This window comes from Neofelis nebulosa, chromosome 10 (assembly GCF_028018385.1).
Source record: "Neofelis nebulosa isolate mNeoNeb1 chromosome 10, mNeoNeb1.pri, whole genome shotgun sequence".
Lineage (NCBI taxonomy): Eukaryota > Metazoa > Chordata > Mammalia > Carnivora > Felidae > Neofelis > Neofelis nebulosa.
Window position 1 is genome coordinate 16,913,260 of NC_080791.1, and position 18,916 is coordinate 16,932,175.

General features: G+C 54.4%; 1 protein-coding gene and 1 long non-coding RNA gene across 4 annotated transcripts in view; one reads left to right on the top strand and one right to left on the bottom strand.

Annotated features, from left to right (window-relative positions):
* LOC131486930 (uncharacterized) overlaps positions 1 to 18,916 on the top strand; it is a 292,256-nt gene that overhangs the window by 224,123 nt on the left and 49,217 nt on the right. Inside the window, exons 5-7 of the long non-coding RNA XR_009249518.1 lie at positions 2,830 to 2,957; positions 3,911 to 4,011; positions 5,019 to 5,219. This is a non-coding gene — a long non-coding RNA (uncharacterized LOC131486930). The remainder of the gene's footprint in view (positions 1 to 2,829; positions 2,958 to 3,910; positions 4,012 to 5,018; positions 5,220 to 18,916) is intronic.
* NECTIN1 (nectin cell adhesion molecule 1) overlaps positions 1 to 18,916 on the bottom strand; it is a 93,676-nt gene that overhangs the window by 10,035 nt on the left and 64,725 nt on the right. For all 3 annotated transcript variants that reach the window (XM_058687044.1, XM_058687042.1, XM_058687045.1), the window contains exon 6: positions 1,134 to 1,281. In XM_058687044.1, the coding sequence (XP_058543027.1) occupies positions 1,134 to 1,281 (148 nt within the window). The remainder of the gene's footprint in view (positions 1 to 1,133; positions 1,282 to 18,916) is intronic.

Sequence of the window (18,916 nt, forward strand, 5' to 3'; positions counted from 1 at the left end):
CCCAGATGGTCTGAGCTTGGGGTGCAGTTGCTCAGCATAGCTGGGTAGAGGCTGAGAGTGCCCCTCCTATCTCCTTGGGCATCTCTGCCCCCAGCCCAGCCTGTCCCTCCCTCCAGCCCGGGTATGGGAACCGTGTGAGACTCCGGTGTCCTGGCCTGGAGGACAGTGGGAAATCTCGAGGATGCATTCGGGCTACGACCAGGGTGACGGGAGCAAGACCTCAAGTGCAAAGCTTATGGGGGCCCCAGAAGTCTCGGTCATCACGATAAATAATAGTTGAATACAATATATTTAAAACTAAAATTAATGCAAAAAAGTCCAAGACGAACAAAATATCAGCATTTTATTTATTTTATTTATTTATTTATTTATTTTTTCAACGTTTTTTATTTATTTTTGGGACAGAGAGAGACAGAGCATGAATGGGGGAGGGGCAGAGAGAGAGGGAGACACAGAATCGGAAACAGGCTCCAGGCTCCGAGCCATCAGCCCAGAGCCCGACGCGGGGCTCGAACTCACGGACCGCGAGATCGTGACCTGGCTGAAGTCGGACGCTTAACCGACTGCGCCACCCAGGCGCCCCCAAAATATCAGCATTTTAAAATAAGGTAGGAGAAGGGCGCCTGGGTGGTTTAGCTGGTTAAGTGTCTGCTTTCGGCTCAGGTCACCATCTCATGGTTGGTGAGTTCAAGCCGCACCTTGGACTCTGTGCTGTCAGCACAGAACCTGCTTTGGATCCTCTGTCCCCCACTTCTCGCTGCCCTTCCCCCGCTCATGTGCGTGCACACTCTCTCTCTCAAAAATAAAAATACTTAAAAAAAATAACATAAAAGTTTAAAAAGTAGGATTAGTATTACTGACTTTTCCTTTCACCTCATGCTCCAAAATAGCTTGCATGATACTATTTCTGATCCTGTCTTGACTTAACATGTTGACATTCCGTTCATCATGGACTTTTGCCTTCACCCTTTGTCAGCGGCTGGGGTAAACGTGTGTAAAGCATTTAACCTGTGTGCCTCGTTTCCTCATCTGTAAACCGTGGATTATAATCGCACACCTACTTCTCAGAAAGGGCAGCGGCAGCTGAAAGGGGGCGTCTGGGTGGGCCGATGGGTGGGCTTGCCAACACTCACCCGCCACAGTCCGGCTCCATCTGGTTCTTCTGCTGTCGGTGATGCAGTATGAAGATAGCAAGAGCCACGCCAAGGATGAGGACAGTGGCCACGGTACCCCCTAGAAACCTGGCCACATTTCCAGGGTCTTCCTGGGGGAGGGGCTTTTCTAGAGCCGAGAGAGGAAGGTGGAGAGAGAGAGAGGTTGAGAGAGAGAGAGAGAGAAAGAGAGGGAGAGGACTCTCGGAGTCAGAGAGGTGGGCACAAAGCAAGAGAACCAGACCCTGAGGCAATGCCCCAGCCTGGTCCTCCTCCCCCTCCCCTGTCGTGCCCGTCCTCCATCCCGCTCCAGTTCTGGGAGGGGCTGGCCCAGTTAGGGTGGGGTAGACCTCCTACTCTGGCTCCCCAGGGCCCCATAATCTCAGACTCTGATCTGGGGATCTGGGGCATGGAGATGGGGGTGGGTGGTGGGGAGCCAGGGCAGGCAGAGGGGTGCTCAGAGATGGGGGTCCCCACCCCCTAATTCTATCTCTGGCCCTGCAGGGAAGATTCCTGTTGAGGAGTTTAATTTTCTTCCCCTCCCTACCCAATTAAACAAGCAAATGAACTAATTGGTGCTTTGCCCTCCCAGCTCTGGAGAGGGAGGGAGGACCGGAGGGAAGGCAGACACGCCGAGATTGCAGGGGGACCCTGGGTTGGTGGCAAACCAAGTTTGTCCAGTGTGGAAGCTGAAGAACTCAGAGGGCCTCCGTCTAAGCCCCGGGGGCTGTCTGGACATACCTGGCTGTTCTCCCAGGAGCATTAGCCCAGGAGTGGGGCTGGGGTGCAGGAGCTCCTCGCCACCTGCTCTGTGGTGGGTGGGGCAAATCACTCAATCTCTCTGGGCCTGGGAAAGCAAGGCGTCCTGGGGGTTTGTGAAGGTTTGTTGACTGATTTCTCAGCCTGAGCCAGAGCCACTGGCTGTCCCTGAGGGCGAAGACGCCACGGGGCTGCTGGAAAGGCGTCTATGGCAGGAAGGTGGGGAGCACACGCTGCTTTCTGGCCCGGCCCTGCTGCCCCAGGTTGGCATACAAGGCCACGGCCACGCCAGGCTTTCTTTTCCCTCCCTCTGCTGGGCTCCATTTCTCACCTCTGACCCTTACATCATGCAGGGAGGGAGGGACTGGTGGGAAAATCATAAATGCTTCCTCCCCTCTTTCCTCCCCGCACCGTATTATATATAATTAAACACAAGAGCACCTGAATAGGGATGCTAAATTGCAGTTTGCAATAAACATCATGGAGCCAATTTTCCTGAAGCGGGATTGACAAGCACCCGCCTCTCTCTGCTCCATCCCAGTGCCCTGACTGAGGCGGTGCCCGGGGGAGACCTCAGCACCAGCCTGGCTCCCAGCGAATCCGCAGCCCCTCTCTGGCTGGGCTGCTGTCCATCCCCAGCCGGTGGGCTGTGGCCCCATTGGGAGGGCAGTGTCTGTGTGTATCATGGGGACTCAGGAGCCCCAGACACCCTGGACTCTGTGCCAGCACCGTCTCTTCTTGACTGTCACAGCCCCCTGGGTGGGGATAACTGCCATCAGTTAAACAAACCTGCCCCCTTTTCTCCAAACCGTAGCATCTTACCACCCCACCCTCCTTCCTGGCCTTTCTTCCTTATCCTCAAACCTTCCTGCTTCCTCCCCTGCCGTCTTCCAGCTCTGCTTCTCCTTTGGTTTTGCAGGCACTTCTTTGCTCCTCTGCTGCGTTCCAGGCACTGTTCTGGTGCCGGGCAACAGAAGGGCACAGGCCCTGCCTCTGAACGCCGCTGGGTCCCATTCATCTTCCTTCTGCCTCGTGGACAGTTCGCAAGTACGGCTGCGCCTCCCTGGCTCCGGTGCCTCCACGCCGGTCCACACCGCCAGCATCCGGACCTAGCCTCCCTGCTCCCAGTCTTGTCCGCTCTGAGCCCTTCTCCACCTTGAGCCTGAGTGACCTTTCTAAAATCAAAACTCATCAGGCTACATCCCTGCTTAAAACTTTCCAAGAGGCCCTCGTGGCCCCAGCAAAGTGTCTGAGCTTCAAGGCTTTGACCTGGACCCTGCTCATTCTGGAGGAGGCGACTCAGTGCTTCCCATGGCTCGGCTTGTGCAGCCCACCCAGGCTACTTGCAGTTCCCAGTGGCGGTGGCGAGGCGGGGGTGGGGGGGGTGGGGGGGCGCGTCCCCTGCTCCCTCCCTTCACCAGGCTCTTTCTCTCATGCACCCTCCTCGCCAGGCCAACCAGTCCTCTGGGGGAACCCTCCCTTCTCCTTGGCTGGAATGGGTGTCTTCCTTTTCTGACATGACCGTGAATGCGTGTCTGGTTAGTCTCTGTCCCCCTAGTCCTCTGCACAGCACCTAGTATGTGGGAAGTTCTCCGGAAGGGTTGACGAATCAGTCAATGCTCGCTTGAACAAAGGCAGCTGGAAGTTCCTGAGCCCACCTGTCCCTTGGAATCTCTGCTCCCACCAGGGGGTACAGAGTCTTCAGCCCCTCTGCACTGGACCTGGGAATTCTGTGTCTGGGGGCACAACCCAAACCTATCTCCCCGTTTCCTCTCCGCACAGCGGAGGCAGGCTGGCACTTCAAAGGACTGGGTGGGCAGAGCAGTGGGGGAAATGAACAAAGAGGCATTAGCACAGGTACTGGGTCTGGCTCACACAGTTCAGGTTTCTCTCCTCCCACAGCCAGCTCACCATGGGGCTTGGGGGCGACCCCATGGGGGAATCCGGGCAGGAGGGAGAGACAGTTTCACATCGGCCCTGCCTCGGCTCCCTGCTTCCAGGTGACCTCCCCCTGCAACTCTGGAGCCACTTCAGCAGAAGAGGGAGGCAGCTGTCCTTCTAAGGGGCCTTCTGTCATGCTTACAGTACAGACAATAACATGGTAAGTGAGATTGTGAATGCGCCAGTGTGGGCATCGGGGAAAGGATCATAATGGGTGGGATGCTGTGGGCAAGGCCTCAAAGGTGCCAGGACCAGAGTGGATAACTCTGGTTTTGTTCCCTCCCAGCTGCCCTCTCTGCATGTCCCACCCTCACAAAATAGGAGTGCAAGATCCCAAGAGCCCCTGGGCCCTGCCTGATCCCCCTGGAGGGTGCCCCCCTGGTGGAAGAAATAATAGCAGAGGAAGAATGAGAAATGGAGACTAAGGAAAGACAAGGAGAAGAGATTGGCCTGAAGTCTGGGCCAGGCACCTGGGCTGATGTGGGGTTGGTTTGATCCTCACATCAAGCCTGTAAAATTAGATAAATGTTACTCTCAAGGAGGAAAACAAGACTCAGAGAGGTTAAGTAATTTGCTCAAGGTCACCCAGCCAGTCAGTGGCAGGGTGGGCACCGGAACCTGCATCTGTCTGACATTCTCTGATGAGGCTGTGGGTTTTCTTAGTAATCCTGGTCCCTCGTATGGCAAGAAGCAGTTCCCCCACCCCCCTTGACAGACACATCCCTACCGACCCCCTCGCCTTGGGTTGCTTTGTGTCTGAGCCTCCCCTTGACAGCTGTGAGGTGGGGGCCCAGCGCTGGCCCCAGCTGGAGCCCTGGCACTGAGCCCTCAGACATTCTCTGGTTACACCGGGACGAATCCGCTCCCCCAGCCCCAGCTCCACAGGCTTGAGGGCAGGGCTGGTCACCTACAGGCAGCCGGGCCTGGCTGGGGCTGGAGTGCAGGGCCTGGGAGAGGGGGGATCAGTGTGCGAGGGAGGAGGATCCGGAGAGCATCTCCTGGGAGGCGGGCTGGGTGCTGGGCTGAGGCTCGTGGTGTTGGCCTTATCCTACTGAGAAAGCTCACAGAGGTCAAGTTGGTTGTCCAGAGTCCCACAGCCAGGAACGCCAACAGCTGGAATCGGACAAGGTCGACTTCTGAAATCCCTCTTTCTCCTTTTGTCCGCAGGGGCTGGTGTCTCTGTGACCCAGGAGCCCCTCCCCAGGCAGCGCCTGCCCTCGCCCTGGCTCAGGCCCCAAGGACCACCTGCCTCTGGCCTGTATCTAGGGCCACACCAGTGACATCTCCAAGCCTCGGTGTTCTCACCTGTCACATGGTGACATCACACCTGGCTTTCCTGCCCTCTGACTGAGCAAGTGAAATCCCCAGGTAGGACATAAACACAGACCTAGGTTCCAGTCTGGGGGGCTGCAGGCCAGGGACGGTCAGGGGCTTCTTGGCTCTTCTTCAAACCAGATCTGCCCTCCGCCCTGAGGCCCCAGGGTGGGGAGTGTGAGGAGCTCAGATCCCACCCAATGTTCAATAATCCCAGCCTGCTTCTCCCCACCACGCTGACTCTCAGCCAGATCTCGGCGGTCCTGAACACCCGCCCTAGGTCAGTGACTTCACAGCATGCTCGCTTGCTCCGCCCCCTGCCCCTCCTTCAGTTCAATAAACTTGTCCCGAGCACCTTCTATGGTGCCAAGCGCTGTGACAGGTGCTGGGGGGCTTGCCCCTGGCTTGGTGGGGGGGGGGGGGGGGAGTCAGAAATGTACACAAATAAGCACCGTCTTTTGTGATTCCTCAAAACAAGTCTGTCCAAGGCCCAGGACAGGTGTAGAGAAGATTACCTCCGGGAGTTCATGGCTTCACACAGGAGGGGCCTTTTGAGCAGGGTTTTGAAAGCGTACGAGGAGTTTACCAGGAGAAAAGGAGACGAGCATTGAAGGCAGCTCGAGGAGCGGTGCAGGGACACGTGTGTGAAACGTGGGCTGTATGAGGGAAATTCCAAGGACTGGATCTGCTGGGAAATGGGATGCAAGGGGAGACGGGCAGGACAGGAATCTGGGGCAGGGGAGGAGGCAGACCCCACTCAGAGGTTTAGATTTTACCCGGAAGTAATGTAGCACCTTCTCTCCTGCTCCCCCTGCCTGGGGACAGAAACACTGCCTTCTCAGGAGCTGGACTGACCAGGGCTCCCTTGTGGTTGCCTCTTAATGAGCCCCTCCGGGCAGCACCCGGCCGTTCTGCTCACAGAGCTGTCCTGGGGGCAGGGGCCACCCTCAGCATCCTGTGACGCAGGCACAACAGGTGTTTCTGGGGGACCAGGAGTTTAGAGGAGGCTGGGTGTCTGGATTTGGCCCCAGTGCCCCAAGGTAGGACAGGCCGGTGGAGGAGGGGCTGTTTATACTGCCTAGGGCCTGCCTGGTGGGTCAGAGTCCATCTGGCTATTTCCCCAGCCCAGATGTGCAGGAGTGGCTCCTTCCTGATGGACAGAGGCAGGTGGCAAGGGCTTGAGCGAGGGCGCTCTGGACCACTCTCCCCTCTCGGGAAGGTCTGAAGGCCCCCCAGCAGTCTCATGGGTACCCCGCATTTCTAAGTGCCAGACGGAGGCAGGGCTCCCAAGATCCATTTTAATCTTGTCGCCGTACAGAATATCAACTGTGAGAATACAGGTCCTGATCCACAGGCGATAGGGGGCTTCTGACCGCACAGGCCAGGGCACCACTGAGCCTGGGACAGTGAGGGGCAGGGAGCTTCTGGCACAGCCCTCTGCACTAGGGAACCAGCACTGGTATCCCTGTAGCCCTGTGGCCTTGGCATCGAGACCAAGCTCCCAGCCTGCCCTCCAGGGCCCCGCATGAACTCCCTGCCGGGCCGCACATCCCTTCCACACAGCCTGGTTGTGCGTTCCGGCTTGCTCCAGATCTCTGCGTCTCTCTCTCTTTTCAATTCTTCCTTCCCGGGACTCCTGGGTGGTTGCTGTAGTGCCCCACTTGGAGATTGTGGAAATCTCCTCCTCTTTGCCCGGGAGCAGACGTATCCCTCTCTTCTCCAGTTCGGCCCCTACGGGAGGCACTTTCCTCTGACCCAGGGAGGTGAGGGAACCCACCCAGAGGGCTGGAACTGATGTAGCCAGCCAGTGGTTACCTTGGACTCAGCCAGGCCTCTGCCTTGGCCTTCCCTTGGGCTATAGAGGCAGGAGGCCTGGCCCGTTAGCTTATAGCCTGAGGTGGCCCTGGGCTGGCGCTGGGGTTGAAGCTGGGGGAGTCCCCCGCCTGCCTCTTCCCTGGGGTGGGCTCCGGGTCGCTCCCTCTGCCTTGGACTGCGTTGCACTTCAGCCCTGTATCTGCTCTGGTGTGTATCAGGATTAGCGCAAATAGCCTCTTCTCTTCGGCCACAGAATTTGCTAGGTTCTGATCCCAGGTGGCGGTCCCTTTGCGGTCACCTTCTTCAGACCTCCTAGTTGGAGCCTGGAGGCTCCAGGTTGCTGTAGCCCTCCCTCTCGTCTCCCTCGCCCCTGACTTCCGTTCCGCCTGTCTCGAGCAGACGCGGATTATGAAAGGTGCTCGGCACAGTGATTGGCACATAGTCGGCATGTAATACGTGGTCAGTAGTTTGGTTGTTACTATTCAATAAATGTAAATTGATGGTGATGACGTTGTTGCTGACGGTGATGTTGGTGCTGATAATGACAGTGATGATGTTGGTCCCTGGAAGCTTGGCGTCTTTACCCAAAGCCCATGGGCCCCGTTACCCCCGAGGCCACACTGGGATATCACTTTTATCGTACGCATATGCATTTTTACTTCAATGATCTCATTTGAGCCTCCACCCCTTTGCCTCTGTTGTCAGGTGGGTAAGTGGAGGCTCAGAGAAATTTAGGAAAATGCTCAGGGTCACGCAGCTCACTGGTGATGGATATGGGACAGGAACCCAGGCATCCCCTTCCTCAGGGCAGTGCTCTGACCCGCCCCCTCGAGGACCCTGACTGGGGCCTTTGTCCTGCCCTCTGCTGCCTCCATTTCTAGGTATATCTGCGGAGGAAGACAGGCCAGCTGTCTTGAGTTTGCCGCTTACGTAGCTGTATAATCTTGGGCAATTAGGAAACCTTCTGAGCCTCAGTGTCTTCACCTGTAAAATGGGAATAACAGGGTTGCTGTCAGGTGTAAGTGAGGTAATGGATGTTCAGGCCCTTAGCACGGTGCCTGTGCCTACTTACTGCTAGGAAGCTTTGTTTCTAGGAGGGCAGGGACATGTCTGCTCCTTGGGCAAATCCCAGGCAGCCGGGGCTCTGACCTCTGCTCTAATCCTGTCTGTTGGCCTCTTAGCCTTGCCCTCAGCTTTCCCTATACTTTGCCAGTCTGACCCACAGACCCCAACTTGCGTAGGGCCGTGCGCGGGCTCTAGGACAAGGGGTCAGGGCCTCCCACTCCGGGTGAGCATGTGCAGTGTGAGAGACTATGGCACTCGGCACACCATGTTCGGCCATCTGGAATGTTCTCCCCCGTGTCACCAGGCCTCCCAGCCCCTCCCAACCGGCTCTTCACACCTTGAGTTGTCATTAGGAGAAAAAAGGATCCCGAAGAGGCTCACTTTCCCAGAAGCTCACCCCCATCACAGGGTTTGTCAGAGCCGCCTCCAAGGTCAGGACCAGCTGGAGAGAGTTACTGAGATTTCACGCACATTCCTAGGGGGAGGAGGACTATCTCTCTGATGGGGATCCTGCCAGGCAGGGACCTGACCCCCATCCCTCTCTGAGGGAGGGGATGAGTGAGGGGTATGCAGCCAGGGGGTAGGGCTGGGGGCACAGGGAAACCATTTATCTGCCTCCACCCCACAGGGCACGGTCGGTCTGCGGTGTAAGTGGTGGTGGGGAGGGCGGGGGTAAGAAACAGTCTGACTGCCCCTCCCCCACTCCAAAATACACACTACCCCAGGTCTCAGAAACAGCCTGTCCTCTGAGCCCCCTGCTGCCCGTTCAAGGGGGCCCATCACTCCCTCCCAGTCTTGGTGGTACCCAAGGAATCCCTCACCCACCCCACGAGGCCCAGGGCTTCCCCCGTGTGGATTGAGGATGGCCTGTGAAGGGCTGTACCTCTCACAGGCTCTTCTCTTCCTGATGACCCTCTCAACAGGCCCTGACTCTGGGGTGGGGGTGGGGGTGGGGGTCCTCGACCCCCTCCCCCCACGCCACGTGGCCCTGCCAGCCTGAACTTCTTGCCACGCCAATTACTACCCGTAGGGCCAGGTCATTCTGTCACTTTATTCCACTGGGACAAACTGAGCATTTTTCAAAAGGAACGTTACTAGGAAAATAAGAACAGGCAGGCAATAGGGGCCCCTGGGTGGCTCAGTCGGTTAGGCGCCTGACTTCTGACGGCGGCTCAGGTCATGATCTCACCCTTCTCGAGAGTTGGAGCCCGCGTCGGGCTCTGTGCTGACAACTCAGAGCCTGGAGCCTGCTTCAGATTCTGTCTCCCTCCCTCTCTCTGCCCCTCCCCCGCTTGCACTCTGTCACTCTGTCTCTCTTTCTCAAAAATTATAAATAAACATTAAAAAAAAAAAAAGAACAGGCAATATAAGAACACAGGAGTGGCCAAGTTCACGGAGAAGCTATTTCTTCTCCTAATGTAATTTGTCATCCAGCCACAGACTCACTAGGAATCTCCGAAGGTCAAGTGCTGCTGGCAGAAAGCTTGGGCTTCCCTGGAAGGAAGTGAGGTCCCTGTCATTGGAGGTGTTCTAGCAGGGCCCTGATGGCTCCTTGGTGGGAGGTGATTTTGAAAGGTCAGTACATAAGGAGGATTCTTTACATCCACTCTGAACTTCAGGGTTTACGTAGGGCTTTCAGCTGTTTTCTGATGTCTTTGGTATAATCCTAGAAAATAGAATATGGATCACTGTCACTGTTTTACAGGTAAGAAAACTGAGGCATAAGAGAAAAGTGGCTTTTTCAAAGGTGCCTCGAGGTAGTGACCACCCTGGCTGGGATTCACATGGGGAGGCCCCTGGGGTACCCCGAGCTGCTTCAGCTTCGGGCCCCACCCCCCCACTCTTGTTCTGCCCCCATCAAACTGGAGGTAAGGGTGGCCCACATTTGCAAGGTACTTAGGAGGTGGCCAGAGGTGATTCTGGAATTAATGGCCTTCAGCAGGGACAGTGGAGGCATCACTTCCCCCAAAGGGCATATTAGCATGACAGTCTGGGGTGGGTGGGGATGGGGGTCTCAAGGCTCCTGGGAGGGGCTAGGAGGGCAGGGGACCAGAAAGGGTAGAACTCCCAAAACAAAGGCAGGAAGCCGAGGGGCAGTCTCCCTGGGGGTGATGAGTGTTGATGGTCTAGCAGTCTGTCCATCCCAGGCAGGGGGCCCTCCATCATCTCAGGACCCCACACCACGGCCTCTCCTTGTAGAAAATCTCCCACATCAAATGTAGAATGAGAGTAACCACGCACCATGTGGAGTTATTGAAACGAGAGGGGATTTAGATATGAAAATGCTCATGCTAAAATGTAATGACCCTTAATGGCTTTTCTCTGGGCCTTGCCAAGGTGGCAGGCACAGAACCCCTCCACTCAGGAGGGGCTCTGGTTCTTAGAGGGGGTGTGTTGGGGCAGGTTGGCGATGAGCTTCGAAACCCTAGGGGGCGCAGAAGACTCCAGAATTCTGGAGGTCTCAAGACCTGGACACATCTAGGAAGGCGAGGAGGAGCAGGCCAGCTTAGTTCCAGCAAGTTCTATGAGCGACACCATGGGACGCCTCAGAGAGATGATTTGAGTCATCTGTTTTCCCCAGGGGAAAACAATCTCAAAGAGAGAAGTGGGGACACCTGGGCTCCAGGTCCTTCCTGGAAGAGACGCTGGAGGACATCTGATGGGGACTGGGCTGTGAGACTTGGGTGGGGGCATGGGGCTGGGTGGGGGTGGCACGGAGAGGGTATTTCCTGTGCATAGGTTCCTCAGTTTTCCCCTACATACCCCTCACGGTGGCCCTTGAAATAGGGGTTCTCATCTCCGTTTTATACTCTTGGTCTCAAATCGCCAAGCTAACACGACACAGATTTGGTGGCTGCACCCGGGCCTGTGTAACCCCAGAAGCAGGCCTGCCCGCCAGTGTTCGCAGGTGTCTGGGCTGTGCTTTAAGGCCCTGGAGCACGACCTCGGATGGGACTGTGTATGTGTGTTCAATGTGTTTTGCAAGTTACAAACCATTGCGAAATCGTGAGGCACGGTGGCATTTTGGTTCTTTTTAATGTGAAGTTCGGTACATTGCAAAGAGCACTTGGCTTGGAGTCAGAAGGCCTGGGTCCAAATTATGAGTCGCCTCCTCACCACCTGTGTGACTTTGGGCACGACACTGAACTTCCTGAGCCTCTGGTTAATCATCAGCTAAATGGGGCCGGGAGGACCTGCCTCCTGCTTGCCTCCCCAGCTGGCCGTGAGAATCCTGGGGCACAGAGCTTCCCTTCCTGCAGCCCAAGGGGCCTGGCCTCGTCTGGTCGATTCCTGCTGCAAACGTTTGCATGGAGGTCCTCCCGGTGCTGGGTGTTTGACGGCTTTTGCAGATCATTTCCGCTTTGCCACGTCATCTTTGGTACGACCTTTTTCCAGGAAACCTTTTCCCGGGAGCCCCGCCTGCCTCGGATGACTCCATCCGATAGCAAACATCGTTCCCACAAGCCCGGTTGTACCCGCCTGGGGCACTTGCTGCTTTGTGGGCGTACTGAAACTTGTGTCAGGCCCAGGACACCCCCCCCGTGCGTTAGGCTGGTGTGGCCCCTTCTCCTGGCCCTCCTCCTACCCTGTCGTCAGGACGTGGCTCTGATCTTCAGGGTCTTGATGGTGGCAGGCAGTGCGCACGCTGTAAAGTGGTTAGAGACACAGCTTCTGCGGCCAGGCCGCCCCCTTCCCGTGCCAGCCGACTCTGTCACTCAGCAGCTCCCTTCATGTCTTCGTTTCTGTGTCTTGGGATGATGGCACGAACACCACCTTACCTCCCAAGGCTGAGGTAAGGACTTCTTATCATAAAGTCCTTTGAACAGTGCCAGGCACTTAGTGAGCGATATTGTAAGTCTTAACTATCAGTAGAAGCCCTTGGGTCATTCTGTAATTTCCAAACATTATGTAACGGTAAGGAATTCTTACGGTTATTAGCCTTCTGGGACTCAACTTCCCCATTTGAGGGTTGGGGCAAATGATCTTTGAGGTTCCCCTGGTTTTAGTGACTTATAATTCTAAAACAGGTAGGTGAATGTCTTGCTTGGGACCCGCATGTGTTGCGCTGTAGGGACCGAAGCACAGGGCACGGGGGTGACACCCAAACGCCCAGACTTTGGGACAGAGAATCCGGTAGCTGGAAGGTGATGGCAGAAAACACGCAGGAGGAGGGGCAGACGTTAGATGGTGAGCCTTCCCAACCAGGGCGGCCCTGTGTGCTGTCTTTATCTGGAGCCTGTAGGAGGGCCAGGACCAGCCAGCTGGGGGCCCCAGTTCCCAATGGGGGGCTGGGATGCCTCCTGAAAGAGCTGTTTGTAAGGGACCAGCACTTCTCACTGACCAAACCCCCCAACTTTTTCCTTCTGTGGAGGAAAACCCTGGAGACAGATAGCGGCCACAGTCTTTCTTGGGGTTCTGGCCTTCCCCCGACCCTGGTACTCCCTAAGTGGGTTGTCAGAAGAGACATTCTCACCCATTCTCATTGTGATCTTCTCTGTTGGGGACCCCTTCTCTGCTCTGCCCAGGTAGGTCTTTGCTCTGTTAGCAAGGCAGATTCTTCACTTCTGTGCAGAGGAGGGCAGAGCAGGGAGGCTCAGCAGCAAGCGGGGTGAGAACAGCCCAACGGGCTGCTGTCCACCCTCCCACACGCTCCCCGCTGCTGCAGCAGGCCGGACTCTTCTGGAAGCTTCCCTGGCCACTATCACCCTGGACACCTGGTCTCAGGATCACTTGTAGTAGATAGAGGTGATGGATGGGGTGTGGTGACTCATCACTGTCCTGCCGGGGAGCTCTGGGGGACCTGCTACCCCAGCCCTACTTGGTGTCTGGGAGAGGCTGCCAAGCTCCCGTCCTCCAGGCTCTTGGTTCGCCATGCAGATAGGCATGGACTCAGGTGAAAAGCCTCGCTGGAGAAGTGGCCATGATGGAAGGAGAGCCCCAGTCCCAGTCCAAGGCTCTTCCCAGTGTCTACCTGCCTCTTGCCCGTCCTCGGGCTCTGACATCCCTCCAACCCATCACAGCCGTCAGTGAAAACTGCATCTGGGTGTGGCTCACCGTCCCCTGCCCTCCTTGTGAAACCCCAGGAAGCCCGCATTGCTTAGGAGTCAATCCAGGCAGCAGAGGAAGGTTTCCCAGCTGGCCCCACCCAGCGTGGCCATTATGGCACCTCAACACCTCATCGTGGCCACAGGGCATCACCCTGTTTTGTGTCAGGATTGGCATTTCCTGATCGCTGGCCCTTCCTTCCCGCTACTCGGGGGCTTCTCCAGAGACACACCATCCTCCCTCCACTTCTGGCTCTCCCCATCCTGTCCTGCCTCCCCAGTGCCTCCTGGACCCCCCAGAACAGGGACCTGAGGAGGATCGCAGCGTAGCTGGATGGACACCAACCCCTCCTCCTGGGAATGCATGACAATGCGTCTTCAAGCTTTTTTTTTTTTTAAAGTCCTTTCAAAACCCCAACTATCAGATAGTCATACGAAAATGTGCTTGACATTCTTAGTCATCAGAGAAAGGCAAATAAAAATCACAATGGGATGCCACTACGCCCTTGCCAGAATTGCTCCAACAGAAAGACCAGATGGTATCATGCCTAGGCAAGGAAGTTGAGTAACTAGACCCCCTCATATTCTCCTGATGGGGGCATATCTTGGCACAACCACTTTGGAAGACTGTTTGGTTGTATCTGCTAATCCTCATTCTACTCCCAAGTATATACCAAAACAGCAATGAACGTCGTGTGCCCGAAAGTTACATATAAGAATGCTGTAGCAACCTTATTCATAATTGGCCCAAACCGGAAACAACACACACGTATCTGTTGATGACAGCGTAGAAGTAATACATTGCAACACATTCACACAATGCGATATTACACAGCACGCAAAAACACTCCACGTGGATACATCTCACAGATATCATGTGGAGTGAAAGAAGCCAGACAGACAAGTAATTGTATACTTTGTACGATTCCATTCATGCAAATTTCCAAAATAGGGGTATTGTCTGGGAGGGAGCTTGAGTGACCGTCTGTGTCTTGTCTGAGGGGGTAGTGACGTGGGTGTATACGTGTGCAGCTGTACCCTTAAGATTGGTATGCTCTAGGGTCACCTGGGTGGCTCAGTCAGTTAAGCATCTGACTGTTGGTTTCAGTTCAGCTCACGATCTCACGGTTTCCTGAGTTCGAGCCCTACATCGGGCTCCCCGCCGACAGTGTGGAACCTGTTTGGGATTCTCTCCCTCTCTCTCTGTCCCTCTCCCACTCGTGCTGTCTCTGTCTCTCTCAAAATAAAAAAATTTTAAGATTGGTATACTCTATTGTTGGTATGGTATCCCTCACCTTAAAAAAAATACAAAAAGTTAAAAACAACAAAGAACGAAAACCTTACATGGAGCCTTGGTGGGTAAAACAGGTGGAAGCCAATACCCATCCTCTTGCTTCCCACATCGGGAGCCTCCTGGGGCATTTCTGCAGATACCACTCTGGAGGACACACTGGAAGCTTTTACTCCGGAGTAAACATGGCCTCAGGGGCCTCAGTCAGGGTCCTGCCTCTGAGGGACACATCCTAGCTTCTCCATGCCCTTGTCCCTCCCACAAGATGGCAGGTATTATGGGACGATGCAAATAATGGTGGTCACCACTGAGCCAGGAAGGCCCAGAGCTGGGCAACTAGCTGGGACTTGGCAAGTGTCCTAAAACCTGATGTCATTTCCATGACAGGTTCTGTTTGCCTGCTGTAGTTTGCTGCTTAGGGCAGATAGGCAGGGGTGGAAAGAATAGTAAGAGATAATTCTATCCCCACTTAACTTGGCTGAGCACTCACTCTGTTCCAGGCATTGTGTCAAGTGCTTTACAAAGGGATGATTCTCCTTTAATCCCTGCAGCAGCCTTCTGTGGTAGGTGCCACTATTATCTGCTTTACAAATAACTTCCTCTATATACAACTGTTTTTATTCATCTCAGCAGTCAATTCATGTAGCTTGAGTTATAAAGCTCAGGGAAGGCAAGCAACTTGCCTTAGGTCCACACAGCTGATAAATGGTACAACTAGGGATGGAATCAAGGTCAGTTGGACCCTGAAGCCTTCCTCTTTCCTTTCACTAGGGTTTCAACAAATGTCTGCTGTGAACTGAACTTATGATAGAATCGTCTAAAAGGACCACAATGGGCTGAAATACTGACCCAGATCATTAAGATAAATGGATAGCAGAGAAATCACCACATTTAGAGGGAAAAGTAGACAGTACAAGTACTGAATAAGAGAGATCTGCTTAGAAATAGCACACATGAAAAAGACTCAAAGATTTACTCATCCATCCACCCATCCATCCACTCACCTATCCATCCACTCACTCATCTACCCACGCATCTACCCACCTACTCACCCATCCATCCATCCACCCATTCATCCATCCATCCAAACCATCCATCCATCCATCCATCCATCCATCCATCCATCCATCCATCCACTCACCTATCCATCCACTCACCCATCCATCCATCCATCCACCCATTCACCCATCCGTCTGTCCATCCAAACCATCCATCCATCCACTCACCCATCTACCCACCCATCCACCCACCCTCTCACCCATCCATCCATCCACCCATTCATCCATCCGTCTGTCCATCCAAACCATCCATCCATCCATCCACTCACCCATCCATCCATCCACCCATTCACCCATCCGTCTGTCCATCCAAACCATCCATCCGTCCATCCACCCATTCATCCATCTGTCCATTCATCCAAACCATCCATCCATCCACTCACCCATCTACCCACCCATCCACCCACCCTCTCACCCATCCATCCATCCACCCATTCATCCATCCGTCTGTCCATCCAAACCATCCATCCATCCATCCATCCATCCATCTATCCATCCATCCATCCATCCACTCACCTGTCCATCTGTCCATCCATCCATCCATCCATCCACCCACCCACCCACCCACCTAGAAGCTTAACCACCAGGATGGAGTCCATGCCACCAGGTGTTTCATGTCACCACTATTATTGAGGTCAGCTGGGTTGGGTATATCCACGGTGTAAGAGGAATAGGCCAGGTTCAGGGAGGACACTCAGACAATCCTTCCACCCCTCCATCTCCCATTCCCTGCTGGTCAGATCAGTTCCAGGGAAGACTATTTTATCCCTGGTCCTCAGAATGAGCGGGAGCTGGTTATGTGTTGTTTTTCCAAAGAGCTGGAGTATCAGATTATGTTTTTTTTTTTAAAGACAATTTTTTAGGAGCAGTTTCAGGTTCACAGCAAAATTGAGTGGAAGATATAGATATTTCCCATATACCCTGTGACCCCATTATGCACAGCCTCCCCTACTACCAAAATCCCGCACAAGAGTGGTACATTTGTTATAATCCATTTTGTTACAATCAATAAACTTCTGATACATTATGACCACCCAAAGTCCATAGGTAGAGGCAGGTGGGGGGATGGGTTAAATAGGTGATGGGGATTAAGGAGTGCACTTGTGATGAGGACAAAAGTCCATAGAGTCCAAAGTCCATAGGTAACTGGGATTTTTTAAATTTATTTATTTTTATTATTTTTTTAAACATTTATTTTATCTTTGAGAGAGAGAGAGAGAGAGAGAGAGAGAGAGAGAGAGCGTGAGCAGGGGAGGGGCAGAAAGAGACACACACACAGAATCTGAAGCAGGCTCCAGGCTCTGAGCTGTCGGCACAGAGCCGGATGTGGGTCTTGAACTCACGAACCATGAGATTATGACCTGAGATGAACTCGGATGCTTAATTGACTGAGCCATCCAGGCGCCCTGGTACCTGGGATTTTTGATGTGGCTTTGAGAGCTTGCTCTATGCTGAGCATTGCGATAATGCTTTTCTACAGCTACTGGTCACCTGAGCCGAGACTTGAACCCAGGTTTGCCTGACTCAAGTCCAGGCTTCTAACAGATGTGTTGCTAAGTGGCCTGATGTTTCGAGCAGAGGGATAAACACATGCGGAAGAAGTTTGGCCAGGACTAACCATCTCCAAATATTTGAAGGACTGTCCTAAGAAGGCCAGGCCAGCTTCTCAGGGAAATACTTGGACCCGTGGGTAAAACTTAGTGGAGGGGGATTTTGTCTGAGTAGAGGAGTTGCCATATGATGGTGGGGCTTAATTTGAGAGGTAGTGAGCTGCCCGTCCCCAGAGGTACCTGGGATGCTTGAAGCAAAACCCTGCCTTAAGGGAGGTTGGGTCATTCCACCTACAAGTTCTTTTCGATTCCCGCTTTGATAACGTTTAGTTGTGTTCAAGCTTTATTGAGCACTTACTGTGTGCCTGCCCCGGGCCAGGCGCTGCGGATGAATAAGCCCTGATTCTAGCCTTCAAGGGGCTTCCAGCCTATGGGCAAGGCAGCTCGTATGGCTCTGTACTTGCCTCCAGGTACTGGCCTCCACTACAGCCACTAGCATCCAGGGTCCCAGGTCTCAGAGGTGATGATGATGGCGATGATCTTGTCATGACAATAAATAGCATATTGGCACCCCAAGCTCTTACGTGCTTATCCACTGCATCGCCCACCTAGCCACCCCTGGATCCAGTCTCCTATCTCAGGACCTGCTTCTTCCTCATGACTGACACCTGGGGTGGCCTCTGCTTCCACACCATTAGAATCTCCTGGGTAGCTTGTTGAGAATACACCTGTCTGGGTCCAACCCCCAGAGGCTCTGACCCTCTTCATCTGGGGTGGGGCCTGGATATTTGCGTTTTTAACCCCCGAGTGATTTGGGTCTGTTCCCCGGCCCGATGGAGCCAGTGATGTGTGTGGATGGTGCCCTGGAGCTGGTTCTCGAGCCAAACAAGGCTATTCCTGTGCCCTTCCTAGCGGAGTTCAAGATGAGCTTGGATGCACCAGGCCGGAGGGGCCAGCTTGGATGAGGCCCCAGGCAGTGGAGTGTGTGTGCGGAGGGGAGGGAAGAGGGCAGGGCCTGTAGCTTCTCATCCGGAGGTTGAGTGTGGAGCTAGAGTGAGGATTGGCCTGGCTCTCCCATCAAGCCTGCAGACCAGGGGAGAGAATAGGGCGTGGGGGCCCACAGAAGCCAGTACCAAGGTGGTGCCCAAGGATTGCTCCCCAAAAGTATCTGGCCCTGGGGGCAGGGCAGAGGTGCCTCCAGGAGCCGGGGCTCCCCTCCAGCTTGCACAGGAGGCCTTGCCCCTGACCCACCTACCTCCCATTCTTCAAAAGCATGGCAGATATCACCCGTGATATTGTGATTTATAATAAGAAGCACGCATTTGGTCTTTGTCCTGGTTCCTGGCACAAAGCTCCTACAACCCTTGGAATTTCCTAAGCGATAAGAGCCATAGAAGGTGTCTTCATGCTCAGAAGAAATCCTTTCAGCCACACCTGGGTTTAAGTTAATGAAGTTTGGAAGACACCTAAGAATGGGGGCTGGCTGCCAGGGGAGCCAACCATGTGATTAGAAGTTTGGAACTTTCCGCCCCACCTCTGACCTCCAGGGAGAAGGGAGGGGCTGGAGACTGAGTTCAGTTGCCACTGGCCGATAAGTCAGTCAGTCAGGCCTGTGTAACGAGGCCTCCATAAATACCCAAAGGGACGGGATTCGAGAGCTTTCCGGGTTGGTGAACACCCGCAGGTGCGGGAAGAGAAGCTCCCAGCCCCTTCCCATGCACCTTGCCCTAGGCGGCTCTTCCATGAGTTACAGCAGTTTATAATAAACAGGTGATCTACTGAGTTAACTGGCTTCCTACGTTCTGTGAGCCACTCTCGCAAATTATCCGAACCCAAGGAACCTCTCTGATTTATAGCCAGTCGGTCAGAGGCACAGGTGGCATCCTGCAGTTGACCCTGGCGTTTGGAGTCGGGGACAGTCAGTCTT